Here is a 13,935-nt window from a genome sequence, read left to right on the forward strand (position 1 = left end):
TCCTTTGTAAACCAGGGATAGTGACACCTGACACTGACTGCTGGTGAGTGTTCAGTGAGATGATGTAGATTTGTCAGCTTGTCCCAGGGCCTAGCACATGCAGGGCCAGTAAAGGACGGTGCTGAGGGCCATTACTGTCGTTGTTATTACCTTATTGAATGTCTGAATTTACTCCTTTGTTGTTAAAAACTTGTACCTGTGCTTCAACTCTAAGAAGCTTAGAAAGGAAGAGTGAGAGGTCAAGTATTCTAGAACATCCTTGACGTTCAGAGGATGTTTGTAAGTGCTCTGTGGCCCAGAGTCTTTCTCTTAATTTACCGTCCTAGCAGTTGAATGTGAAGGTTGGGATTTCCCTGGGGCCTGGGGGGGAGGAGGGGTTCCAGTCAGCCGTTGTGAATTAAAGCCACTCTCCCGAAACCTTCCAAATCCTCAGATGCCCAGAGCAGCAGCCACCTGAGACCCAAGTGAGTTGCAGAGAAGGTGGGCCTGCAGCCTCCGGAATGCGGCGGGCTGCCAGGAGTGGCCAGTGAAGGGAGGCAGGCTGGATTGCTACCGGGGCTGACGTAGGCAGAGATGCTCTCTCTACAGGTGTGGTGCTCGGGAACCTCGGGTCTTTTACTCTAGCCCCCAGAGGAGGCAGAAGGCCTAGCAGGGGGAGTCTGTTCCCTGGGAAGGTTGGTCATGCTTTTCCTCCTTTCTGCTACACCCTTCAGAAGCCTCAAGACCCAGCAAGCCCAGCATTAGCCCCCCTCACCTGAATGTAACACTGAGTGGGGGCCGCTCCAGCGACACGTGTGTGTGTGTTTGTGTGTGCACATGTGCCTGCTCTGCCTTCCACCACTGGGCCCATACTGGGCTCTAGCAAGGGATCAAGACCCGTCAGCAGAACAGCGCCCCCCTCCCTTGTTGTGGGTACAGCCAGGGTTCTCAGGGTGAGCTGTAGCAGAGGGCAGAGGCCCAGGCTTAGCCAGTATGAAGGGGCTCGCAGGAAATATCCCCAGGGCATCTAGCAGAAGCCAGACGCTTATAACTCATCGTTCACAGAAAGAGAGTGATGTTTATACCCCCATGCACTGGGGGTCTAAGCCAAAAGGCACAGGGGATTTGGCACCCTGAGCTCTTACACGTGAGCATGTCCCAGTGTGCTGCTCCGAGTCCCAAGGCTGGAGGAAACCTAATGTCCTCCACGGACTCAGTTGTGTCATAGTAATGGAAGGTAGTGTTGGATGGAGATGCTGCTGGAGCATGAGTTGCTGCTTTCCTAAGCCAAGAGCCTGGCTTCCTCACGTCCTGTCGTCCAGTGCACATACCCGTATGCACGGTGTACCAGGAGCCCTTGATACAGGAGAAATGAGCCAGGGCACAGCCAGGAAACACTGGCGTGCTGAGCAGGGTCCACAGCCCCCTAGCCATAGTCACTCACTGGCTAATACTAGGACACCACCATGTGTCAGGCACTGGATAATCACCCCCATTTTACAGTCAAGGAGACTGAGTCATAGAGAGGTGAAGGGACTTGCTTAAGGTCACACAGGAGGTGGCAGTGTAGGAGGAGAATGCCCAGGGTCTTGCTCTAAAGTGTGTGCTCTTTCTCTTATATCACACAGCCTCTGATGTGGCCTGTCTCAAATGGGTTTGCTTGATTTGGTTTGCTTTGACTTGGTTCCGTTCAGCCTACCACCGATGAGAAAATTCCCGCAAGGTCCACAAAGTCATTCACGTGCATTATCCCAATGAACCCCCATCTGCACTATGAGATGGGTCAGTGAGGAACCAGAAATCAGAGACCGTAAGTGATTTGCCCTGGGTTGCACAACTAGTGAGAGTCATAGTTGGAAGTCAGACCCCATTCTGTCTGATGGCATGGCCCACGGTCAGTCCCAGGTCAGGCAGTTCCAGCCAAGGAGGTCAGATTATGCAGGAATTATGCCAGGGTCCAGAGAGGTTAGATACGAAGCATGGAGAGGCAGAGCCCAGCTGTCCATGCCTGGGTTGGTGCTCACACTCCAGCCCAGGGAACCAGAGGAAGGAACCAGGGTCCTAGGAAGAAGGCTGGCCAGCCACAGGGGCTGTGCTCTAGTGCTCTGGGAACCCCGTGGGCTCTTATCATTCGAGCATGTGGACAGCTGAGAACACAGTGTGCCTGCAAACCTCTAGCTGGGCAGAGAGCAGATGGTCCTGGCACATGGATAGGCCAACATGTCAGGGTCAGTGAACTAGGGACACTTCCCTTCTAGGTCTGGCCTAGGCAGGGGCTGACATTTGCTTATAACCTAGTATATTGGTGGCTTAGATTCCTGCTGCTGCCAGAGAGTCAGAGGTGGCTGGAAGTTTCCATAAAGTTTTCACAACAGCAACTATTTCTCAATTCCTTATAAGATATGTAGTTTTTTGGTTTTTGTGGGTTTTTTTTTTTTTTTTTGGTTTTTTTTTTTTGCCTTTGCCATTTGAGCAGCTCCTGCCTAGAGGCTGAGGGAGCGATCTGTCTAGATGGCTAGAGCAGGTATAAAATATTTAACCTGAGCATATAATTGCATTACCATGATCTCTAATAGGATTTGCTGTCCAGCGAAAGTCCAACTTGGCCTCTGGCCCAAAGACAGAGACCCAGGTTATTATGTTGAGTGTTACCCACTAGATAAATAAGAAAGAAATACTGTTCAAATCATTGTTTGACTGACCGACACACATTATAGTTATTGTAAAGAGAAATTTACTGGAGTCAGAGAATTTATACATCTTGTTAATCATTTTATCGTGTTATATCCTGAAAGAAGTAATGCAGGTCTATAATTCACGGAAGCCATCCTGACAGCTCTTGCTAGAAGAGCCGGGGGTCTGCAAAGTCATATTACCACGGGTTCCCCAAGCACATGGTTAGTGCTGTTTGGGGACAAGAGAGCCCGATATAGTGTCTAGCTGAATGCAGCAGGCCCAGAGGAAGAGAAATGAAAATGAAGCTGCAGGTCCGGAAAAAATGTATAGAAATGAAATTTGGAGAAAAAGAAAATAAAAACAAACAAAAAAAGGAAATCAGCAAGGAAGCCAGCAGCCCAGGCCCCCACAGAAGGAACCCAGCCTTCGGATCTGAGGCTTCACACAACAAAGGACACTCATTCAACCGCAGGTCGCCCTTTGTCATTTGATATTTAACAAGTATTGAGGGAGTCCTGCAGACAAAGCAGTGGGCCAGTCACTTGGGAGACATGGACAAGATGAGAAATTGGAAATGGATTCCTTCCTCTCAAAGAATTTGTAGTTCACTAGGGGAAAAGAACTATACTCATAAATAACTAGACTGCAGGGTAGAAAGCGGTAGGTGATAAGTGAAAGAGAGAGGGAAATTGCCATCAGGATTCAGATGAGGGAGAGTGAGACCTGTCTTGCTAGAAAGAATCCCAGGAGGCTTGATGGTTGGTAGGCACTGGATGTGTGTACTGGGGTGGCGGGGGGGCATGCTTCACAGGTTCCGTCTTCAGCGTTGGCTGGAAAGGGAGGGCAGGTTCTGAAAGAGGTGGGAGCAACTTGGCAGCTGCACAAAGAGGCCATGAGGAGGACCCTCGTGGCAAAGAAGTTATTGTGGAAAGAGAAGTTGGAGTCTTAAACTCCTGGTTCAGAAATTTGGGCTTTCTCCTCTCTAACGTTTCCTACAGTAGATTTCTTGAGATCATTTTACATTATACACAGGCAGACTCTCTTTCAGAAATGATGTCTTTCTTTTAGTATGCTGGAAAAAATGTAACTAGGTATATCAAACTATTATTTCAAATTTCTGTTCTAAATAAAGTCAAGATAATAAATGATCCCAAAATGCTAAGTGACTAATCAGACAGATAGTACATGCCTATGGCAATGGTGTACAGCTTGTACCCAAATAAATGACATTTAGAACCACTGCTCCAGGCCAGGGTCATATATTCAGATGTCTTAGGGACTGAGCAGATGACCACAGCGTCTGGGCCTCTCCTAAATGAGAAGAGATTGTTGCCATGCTGGATCTTCCCATTTTTTTAGGAAAAGCCACCATTAAGATTTTTTAGTGAGCTCTCCTTTTTTTTTTTTTTTTAAAGGAATTCCGGCAACTGACTCAAATTTTTTGAGCACTGTACAGACAAAAGTGTCCATAGGCCTGCAGTTTGGGGCATCTACTCTGGATGCCAAGGAACGGTGGCCTTATCTGTGGCCTGAAGCCACTCAGTTCCAGAATGACAGCCCAGGACTACAGGCATAGGGCAGACAGAAAGGGACAAGGCTAAACGTAGAAGTGCCCTCAGAATGCCAACATGGCGGTCCAGGCCAAAGGGAACCCGGCCCCGACATTTCCATCTTCCAGTTGAAGTCCTGGCGCCGTGGGTGGTCTTAACCTGCGGGTCTCCAGGTCATCTTTACAGAGTTCTGGGCCTTTTCTGACCAGACTGTGCCGACCTGACTTCCTGCGTAGTTTGTGAGCGGTATCGAGCTTGGTGACAAACCTGGATAAATGACTGGAGAATAATTAGCAGCATCCCCCGCCCCCCGAGCATGTTTCTGTTCCTCCATTGTCTGTCATCACAGAATAATTCAGCACAAAGTGATGTTCGTTAGACGGGAGTCTCTAGCCAGCAGCCGAGTAGAGCGTTTAAAAACCTGATTTCTTGAATAATTTGTTCTAAAGACAGACTTGACATCAAGTTGGCATGATGATCAGCAGGTCACTGCGTGGGAGCAGCAAGGATGATTATTTTGAATCTGGCTCTGGCTCGACCCCCATCTTGCCCAGAACTGCTTTGCATTTCAAAAGGCTGCCTATTCTTTAAGAGCTATTCAAACACTAGCTCCTGGAGGACCAGGCCCTCCTCTTTGGAAGTAGTCCACAAGTTACAGCATTCTTGCATAGTTTAGATCTCCCTGTCCCCTCTGGCTTGTGTGTCAAGTCTCAGCCTCTCTTCCAGACCACTGGTTCTCACCGTGGTACTCAGGGTCTCAGCAACCCCTGGGACCCTGCCCCAGGCCCATGACATGACAAACTCTAGAGGTGCAGCCTAGCAGTCCCTGTTCTAACAAGCCCTTCAGGTGACTGACAGAGGCTAAAGGTTTATCACTGAAGCTATACTAGGGACAGGAGTAAAGCAACATTTCCTGAGCACCTTCTGTGTATCAGGGGCCTGTCTACACACACACACACGTGCACGTATAGACGTATACACAGACTCCTACGTATGTAGTGGTTTTCTTTCACTTTTGTGACAATTGTGTAAGGCAAACGGTTTTCTCATTTCCTAGATGAGTTGACTGAGACTTCAGATACCACATTTCTGGGGTGCTTTTTAGTTCAAATGAGTGGGTCTCTGATTGACCCCAGTCCTCTGTGCACCAGGCCCTACCATAGAGTGCCAAGTCTGCCTGTGTCCTGAGTCTGTCTACGTCAGGCGCTCCCCCGCCAGGCCCATCAACTGTGGCCAGGGAGGAGGTGGCAGTGTCTGGGCACTCGCCACCCCCACCCCCACCATGCTGGGTGCTTAGACCTGTGGGCAGAGAAAGAGCTGTTGGTGGAGGATGGAAGGATGGATAGATCTGTAAGGAAAGGAAAAGTGTCTCCAAACACATGAACATGTACTTCTTTGAAGGCTCTTCTCTTCTTGATCAGCACAGAATTTGTCAGCCTCATTGCCACGGCGTGTCTCTGGGCCCCTCTGGCCTGTGCTCATGGGACATGGTAGGGGACTGCACATGCAGCTTTCTCCAGACGAGGTGGCAGAACCAGAGCCCACAGGTGGGGCTCTGACACCTGTGAGAGCTGCTGCCAACAACCCCCGGAACAGAGGAAGGGGTCTTAGCTAGAGGCAGCCTGGGAATGCATGCTCTCTGGCCCTATCCTAAAGACTCGGCCTTGCGGTCCCTATCACAGGATAATGATGGCATGATGCTAGCTGTCCAAAGGCACAGAAGGGAAGTATGAGAAGTTAAAGTCAGCCCTGAAATGAGTGAACTTCCTTTTTCCCCTCTCAAACTCTAAACACGAGGATCCTCTCCACTTTTTCATTTGCTTGTATGTTATTCTAATGACGGACAGTTTGGGTTGCTCCATTAGATCATAAGATGCTAGATCTGAGAGAACATCTATGCCATCCACTTCATAGGGACACTTCCTGGGCCTCAGAGTGCATGCTAAGTAAAAACATTTGCTCAATGGATTTAATTTCATGGATGAAAAGAAAAACTCTAAAAGAGGAAGGGGCCTGGCCAGCATCATCTAAGGAGCTGGTGGCAGGAGTGGGATGAAAATCCAAGCTTCTCACTATGGTCCAGGCATATTCCCTCACATGTGCCTCATCGAATCAAAGATTTCAGGTTTAGAAGCTTATCTCAAATGCCCCTGCAGTTTCTCTGCCAGTCATCAACTTGAATGCAGCCCGTGACTGAAATTGTCTGATCTTATAGGTCACCTGGTCCATTCATTTTGTCATTCAGCCAACCGACTTCCATGTAAGACCTCCTGTGAGCTGAGGATGGCACTGGCTACTAAAGATGCAGAAACAAATGACACATTTCCTGCCCTCAAGAAGTTTATAGTGTGTGGGCAGATCCATTTACACCAACAGAATGTGATCCTGCGAAGTAAATGGTATCCTGCTCTCCTACAAAATTCTTTCTTCTTTCAGATTAAGTCCATTTCCCAGGGACTGTAGTCAGTACTCATTGGACCTAATCAACATAATTCAGGACCATAAAACAAAAGTCCAGTCCTTATCTTATGTAAGAGCCCTTCAGATACTTTTAAAGAGAGGTCAGTACCCCCTGAGTAAGCTAAATTCCCAATTCCTTCAGGAATTCTTTCTTTCTTTCTTTCTTTCTTTCTTTCTTTCTTTCTTTCTTTCATGAGAGAGAGAAAGAGAGAGTGAGAGCCAGGGGTGGGGGTGGGGGCGTGGTGCAGGGAAGGGGCTGAGGAACAGGAAGAGAATCTTTAGCAGGCTCCACACCCAGCACCCAGTACAGAGCCTGACACAGGGCCGGATTTCATGACCCTGAGATCATGACCTGAGCCAAAACTGAGTCACACGCTTAACTGACTGAGCCACCCAGAATTTCTTTGTTTGAAATGTGTTCGAATTCTCTTATCCTTCTCTTCATTGCTCTTCAGTGAACACGCTCAAGTTCGTCTTATCTGCCTCTTACATGTGGCTCCCAGATGTGAACTACTAAGCCAAATATGGTCTGAGAGAACAATGCAGAGTCATGCTTCCTCTCACCCCCTTTATTCTAGGCATTGCATGTCTGAAACCATAGGGCAAGGAAACAATAGCTTTGTTGGCCACCAGGCGTTCTCAGGAGTCTGACTGTTGTGCCATGTCTCATGCCCTCTTTCCTCCATTTCCTCCCCTGGTATTCCCGCTCAGTTTCTCAACACAGTGAATATTTACTGAGTACTTGCTCTGTGTGTAGCACACGCCAGACTCTGGAGAACCAGACTTGATGCTTGTCTTCAAGGAGCTCATGGTCTTATTAGTGAAATTCTGTGCGCCCCCAAAGAAAGAATTAACAAATAACCAAAACTTAATATAATGAAGGGAATCCTCATTTTTCCTAGACCCCCCTCCTTAGAGCGGCTCTTCATAGTGGTTGGTAAACTTCTGGGTATGATTGAAAGCATATCTCCCCGTTCAAATACCAGGGCAGAACTGGCTTTACGCCCAGGCTGTCAGGGGCTTTGTCAAATTTTTGTCATTGCGTTGACCTAGACTGTTGCAAACTGGAGGCCTTTGAATCCCATCATCTGCATGAAGAGCTGGGCACCTACGGGGACTGACACCTCACAGGCCACAGAACAGCTTTCCAGCACCTGGCACCTTCCCAGTGCCAATCTACAGTGCACAGGGAGAAAAGTTCTTTCAGATGTTGGCATGAATCTGCCTGTGTTTGGGCTTCTGGGAGACAACAGGTTTAATTTGTTTTGATAGCGCTTTTCCCCAGGAGGGGATATACCCAAACACCCTGGCTTCTTCGCATTCAGCACGCTGCTTGTTTGCCTTCCTGGTTTACCATGGGGAGTCGCATTGTGCTTTGTATGTACATGTGTGTGCGTTCACCGCCAAAAGCCGGCATTGCCTTGTTGGCATTCATTAGACCAAGTTAGTATGTTGCTTTGGTTCACCAATGAAAGACATGCATGACCCTTCTTTAAAACCAAAATACCAATCCTGCCAAGGCCTGAGCAAACCTCTTCCCATGCACACTGCTACGCTATTAACTGTCTTAGGTGGGTGCTATTATTAACGCCATTTCACAGGTGGGGAAACCAATATGTAGAGATGACTTGTCGAAAAGGCACACAGCTAATGGGAGGCAGCCTGGCTCCAGGGCTCATGCTCTGGTTCGGGCCAAATACCACAAGCTTTGGCTTCTTTGGCATCAGATAGAACTTGGTTCACCTACCAGATTTGCTCTTATCTCTGTGTGACCTTGAGAAAGTGACTTCAGCTCACGATCTCCACCTGAGAGCTATAAATGTGTAAAATGATGACAAAGGCAGCTAGTTCTCATAATTATTATGAAGAATAAGTTAAAATATATGGTACACCTTTCCTTCATTTGTGGAAATGAGAGCATGTCTGTTAGAGTCTTCTCTCCACCTTGAGTTGCTATAGAATTAAATCCCAGTAATGCCATCTAGTTTGTCTTCCTCCCTTTTCCTTGTTGGCAGTAATAAGCCAAATCCCCTTTAAGGATCAAAGATGTAACAGAAGTAACCTAAAGTATACATTTCACTAGCTGTCATCAAGATCATACATGCAGTCATGTGACTGGCTGTCCCAAGGTCCCAAGTTCCTTCCTGTTGCCTGAAGCATTAGCATCTATCCTAGAGAGAAGCCGAAAGGCAGCACCAGAGAGTGGATCTCTGCTGCGTAATAGGTAGACCTTGGCTCGTTGGCCAACTGCTCTTAAAGAGTTGTCAGCATCCACACTGAGACTTAAGGAGCCACAAGAGAAGCAGTGGAAGGAGTTGCTCTGTTGGCTGGGACACATCAACAGTGGAACAAGAGAGAGGAGGTGCTGGGAGGGAGGGATAGGTACCAGATGAGAGGAGAAGAGAGATGGAAGATGGCTTGTGAGCTCTGGCATCCCTCACAGCTGATTCCTTCTGTCTTTGTGCTGGAATCCATCAGCTGGCTCCCATGACCATGGTGAGCTAGTGGAGGAGGACAAAAGCCTCCTTTCCTCTTCTGGTGTGACTGGCCCTGTGAAGTAGGACTTCAGTGGGCAGTGAGTCTACCTCATAGTCCTCCTCCAGGTGCAGCCTCTCATTGTTTCCTACAAAGTGAGGCTTTGGGATTTCAAACATGGAAAGCAAAGGGTAGAAAATGAAGGCAGGCTTTCCTGGACATCAACCCCAGATTGGAAGAATGGATTTATCAACTGTGATCCTCTTTCACCTTGACCTTGGCTTGACCATCTTTTACCATCTTATTTCACAGCAGTGCTAGGGATTTGTGTCTGGGAAAGGGTAGCAAGCAGACCATTATAGCAGGCACTATAATGGGTTCACTGAGGCATCTGTGGTTTCCACCTCTCCTCTAGGAAGGAGCATTGTCTTTCCTTACTTCTGCAGACAACCCTTTGTATGTCGAACAGTATTTTGTACCACATCCAGAGAACACGCCCCCTCACAACATATACCCAGAGAATGAGCTAAGGAAACATTTAAACTCTGCCATTCCAATAGTGATGGAAGTAAAAACAAGTTCCTGAAAATTAAATCTGCTAGCAGGACCCCCTATTGCAAGAGAAAAACAAAGGCTAGGAGAAAAGCCTCCGCCCACCTATCCTCTAGCACACCACACACCCAATTATGAAATTTAGTAATTCATGGGCGGCTGAAATTGTAATGCAAGTCTGAGTAGTCTAAAGGTACACCTTCTGCTGAATGAAGGCAGCTGCAGTCTGAATGTGAGCAGGGAAACGAATTCACCGAACACTAATTGGAAACATAACATTTGTGCAATAAAGTTCACACTTCTCCCAAGCCCACTGAGTGTTCCTTCCACACTAGCATTTAGTATAGATATCTGGTTAGTGGAGACTCATTATTTGTGTGGTCCCACAGGGGCCCCAAGTACTTGAAAGCCTTCCAAATGGAAGAAAAACTATAGACGTGAACATTTCGTTCAAAAGAAAGACTCTCTAAATGTCTCCCTTCCACTTTCTCATTGCTATCCTAAAATTATTCCATGTCTCCTAAAACTTCTGCCGTCTCTGATACCAACAGCCTGGGGCAAGTTTTGAAGCAAACAGGCTTCTCTTCTGTCAGATTTAGCAAACAACGCTATACTGAGTCACAGAAAATGTATTTCCCTCGCTGTTTCACTGTGAAGGCTTTTTGGCAGATGATTAACAGGTTTGTCTCTTGCAGACTTCATAAATCAAAATCAAGACAGTGTGTAACACTTATCTGCAATTGATCCTGTTAAAAATGTAACTGGTAACTATGTAATTTATTAAGAGACAGATTTTATACCCCGGGATTGAGAAGGACCGAACCAGAGAGTTTTAGATCTGGGGGGAATCTCTGAGGTCATCTGGTGGAATTCTCTCAGGGAGAGCAACAGCGGAGACTCCATGATGCTTTAACAGGGCTGAGGGAGACAAAGTCCTGGGAGTAACTTAGCCTGTTTTAGAAGTCCAGAAGGCTTTTCAGAGGCGGTGACATTCGAGCTGGATTTGAAAGGACTAGGCATTGCCATGCAGGGAAGCAAGGAAGGAGCAAGTATAAAGATGTAAAGACAGGTGCAGGAAGATCAAGTGACACGGCCAATGTCCCACAGCCATGCAGTAGCAGAAGAGGACCTGGCAGCCCGACCTCCTGCTTCTGCCCTGTAGCCCTTCTCCAGTGCTGAAGGTGGAATTCACCCTCCCCGGTTGGACCACCAACCAGTGGCTTAAAGGAAGATAATCTTGTCTTAAACTTTACTCCAAATTATTATTATTATTATTATTATTTTTTTTTTTTAAGTAGGCTCCACTCCCAGTGCAGAGCCCAGTGCACGGCTTGAACTCATGACCCTGAGACCAAGACCTGAGCTGATATCAAGAGTCGGATGCTTAACTGACTGAGCCACCCAAGGGCCCCTGAAAATTCTTATTTTTAAAAGCATATTCAGAAGGAACTTCAGAAGTCATCTTCTGGAAAGACACTATAACTTAAAGGCAGTAGAAACATGGACTCTTCTGGGCAAAGCCAATGGAGAAGGGAGGTGCTCAGGGCCCTGGCTTGTGAGCTTCGCTCTGCCAGGACCTGGACTGCTTTGCACTGCAAGGAGAGCACATGCTGGATTGGACCCTCTTGTTCTTAACTCTGTGTTCATATAAAGCGCAGCTCTTGTTAGCAGAGGGATAACATCGAGTGAGTGGTATTTCCCACCCATTCCCAAAAGGAACCACACGTTTGAACTCTTGAACTCTTTTTAAGTAGTTTCCAAGTGAAGAATGGCAGACAGTTGGGAAAAGACTTCCAGGAAATGCAGCACACTATGAATTTCTCACCATCCCTCCATCTTTTCCCTTATCGATGCATACGCAAGCCATCCCTCAAGGCCACAACCTCTGAGAAACCTCTCTGCTGGTTTTGTCCTGTATCAGCTGCCATTGCTTTGTTGCTTTCAAGGCTCAGTGCCCTTCCTTGTCTGGACACCTTTTCTGCACAGTTGCTCTCTTAATTATAGACTCATAAAAGTTTAGAACAGGAAGCAGTCCTAGGGATCATCTCTGCCATCACCTTCGTTTATATATGAAGGAGGTGAGGCGCAGAGAAGGGCAGGAAGTTGTTTTAGGGCCCCCACCATGATACTAGAAGAATGGGCTCTCTACCTCCAGGCCCAACTTCTTCCATGTCCCGTGCCGTGTCCTGGGTGCCAGCTGTCCTCTTATTCTCCCAGTCAGGCTGCAGATTTCCTGTGAGCAAGACTTATGTCTTATAAGTTAACATCTCACTTAGCAGAAACCTTAGTCTTCGCTTCACGGCTTGTAGTTGTGAGCAAAGACAACAGGTTGAATCCTTAACTCTATCTGCCTGACTAACCCTTCCTCTGCTTTCATTTCTGACTCTCCTTGAGACCTTAGGTGAGTCACTGCCCTTTCTTGGGTCTCGGTTTCCTTCATTATTAAATGAGAGCATAAGGCTCTGGTTTCTTGGATCCCTTTATGCCCCAAAAGCCCTAGAATTTGTTGCCTTACGGTGGGATCTTTTGTTGTCTTAAGGACCAGCCTCACTGTGCCATGGGTATGTCACCTGTTCCTTCCCAGGCTTCTGCTGTTGAGTGAGTCCCCACAAGACCAAAGAGCATAGTATCATTGAAGAAGACCAGGCCCGGAGTCCTGGGTTCAAATCCTGCTTCCAGGACTCAGTGTCTTGGTGGTTCTCAGAAGGCCTCTTCGTCTTTCTCTGAGCCTCTTCTTTCTTTTTCTTTTTTTAGAATAGGAATAACATTATATGCAGATACAGTGACAGTGAAATGGGATATACCTTGCAGAAACATGTGACATAATGAAGTCTCCAGTAGAGAGTGGCTTCCCTCCCTTATTCCACACCCAGCATTATTGAGAAACAGGCTGTTCCAAATAAACAGATTTTCTAGGTAACAGGTTTGCTACCTGAAGCTACGAAACATCGACTACTGTTTTTTGCTAAAATCTTTCTTAAATGAACACTGTATTTCTTTGTCAGGTGACACAGAATATAGCAAAAAGAAGTAGGAAGAACCTGAGAAAATTCCATCCCACAAAAGGCGGGCATGACCACATACGCTGGGGATGCGTGTACAGCAAAGGGAATATGGAAGAAAACCCCCGTGCCTTTTGAGAGAGCTTAGATTTTTTTCATCTTGATACATGGGGAGCCATCGAAGGATTTTTAAGCAGGAGAATGACAGGATAGCTCTGTTTCCGAGAGATGGTTCAGACTGCCGGGTGATGATGGAATCAAAGTGGGGAGTGAGGGAGGAAGAAGGAGGCCAGCCCCCAGGCTGTTGTGTTAGCCCTGGTGGGTCACAGTGGGCATCTGACTGACAGGTGAAAAATCTGAGATGGGAAGAGACAGGTCTGCAAATGCCCGGTAGCTCTGTGTAAAAAAACCAGTAAACGGAATATCGGCCCATTATGAGAAAAACGTAAAGCACAGAGAGTGCGAAGATGACCAGAAGACACCCCTGTAACCTAGCCTCCACAGATCAGTACTGCTAACAGCTTATGCTGTTTTCCCCAGTGTTTTTAGCTGCAGAATTTCTAATGCATTTGTAGATACAAATTTGATATATGAAAACTTGGTTCAGGCAGACATTTTCCAGAACACATCTCTTAGTGTCAATTGAGATGCCCTAAGAATAAAAATAACATACTGATTTTTAACTCTATCGGTTCCTTTCAGTGATGGGGCCAGAAGAGCCCCAGTGTGTGGGCCCTGGCTAACCTGAGGTTGGATCCCCGGGCCTTCTGTTAGGTAAACAAGGCCTCTTTTCAACTCTCCTTCTCTCTTCCTCACCAGAGTCCGTGGATAACTGTCCCAGCAACTGCTATGGCAACGGGGACTGCATCTCTGGGACCTGCCACTGCTTCCTGGGTTTCCTGGGCCCCGACTGTGGCAGAGGTGAGACCTGTGCATCTGCGTGCGATCCCTACTCTCCTGGCCCCATGGGTGGCTCACGTCCTACTTCTCAGAGCAAACGCAGGACCCTGGGCCACCTCCTGCCTCCCATGAGAAGGGCCCCCCAGAACCATTCCTCAGAAGCCCTGAGGGGGGTGGGGAGTCTGATGGCGGAGCTGTGACTGCATCAGTCCCATTGTGCCCAAGGGCGTGACCGAGGAGGGTCAGGGGCAGCCACGGCAAACCCCAAGTCTGTGGAGGGGTCAGGGGAAGTGGCAGTGGTGGTCCTTTTAAAAAGTTGATTTCCCTTTTGAGGAGCTCAG

The 13,935-nt window shown here is 47.5% G+C and overlaps 1 protein-coding gene across 1 annotated transcript in view; it reads left to right on the plus strand.

Moving 5' to 3' along the window:
* Window positions 1–13,935, plus strand: part of TENM4 (teneurin transmembrane protein 4) — a 715,043-nt gene that overhangs the window by 556,700 nt on the left and 144,408 nt on the right. Inside the window, exon 13 of the mRNA XM_032852968.1 lies at window positions 13,514–13,615. Within this exon, the coding sequence (XP_032708859.1) occupies window positions 13,514–13,615 (102 nt within the window). The remainder of the gene's footprint in view (window positions 1–13,513; window positions 13,616–13,935) is intronic.

This window comes from Lontra canadensis, unplaced genomic scaffold, assembly GCF_010015895.1.
Source record: "Lontra canadensis isolate GAN:19392208 unplaced genomic scaffold, GSC_riverotter_1.0 scaffold7, whole genome shotgun sequence".
Classification (NCBI taxonomy): domain Eukaryota; kingdom Metazoa; phylum Chordata; class Mammalia; order Carnivora; family Mustelidae; genus Lontra; species Lontra canadensis.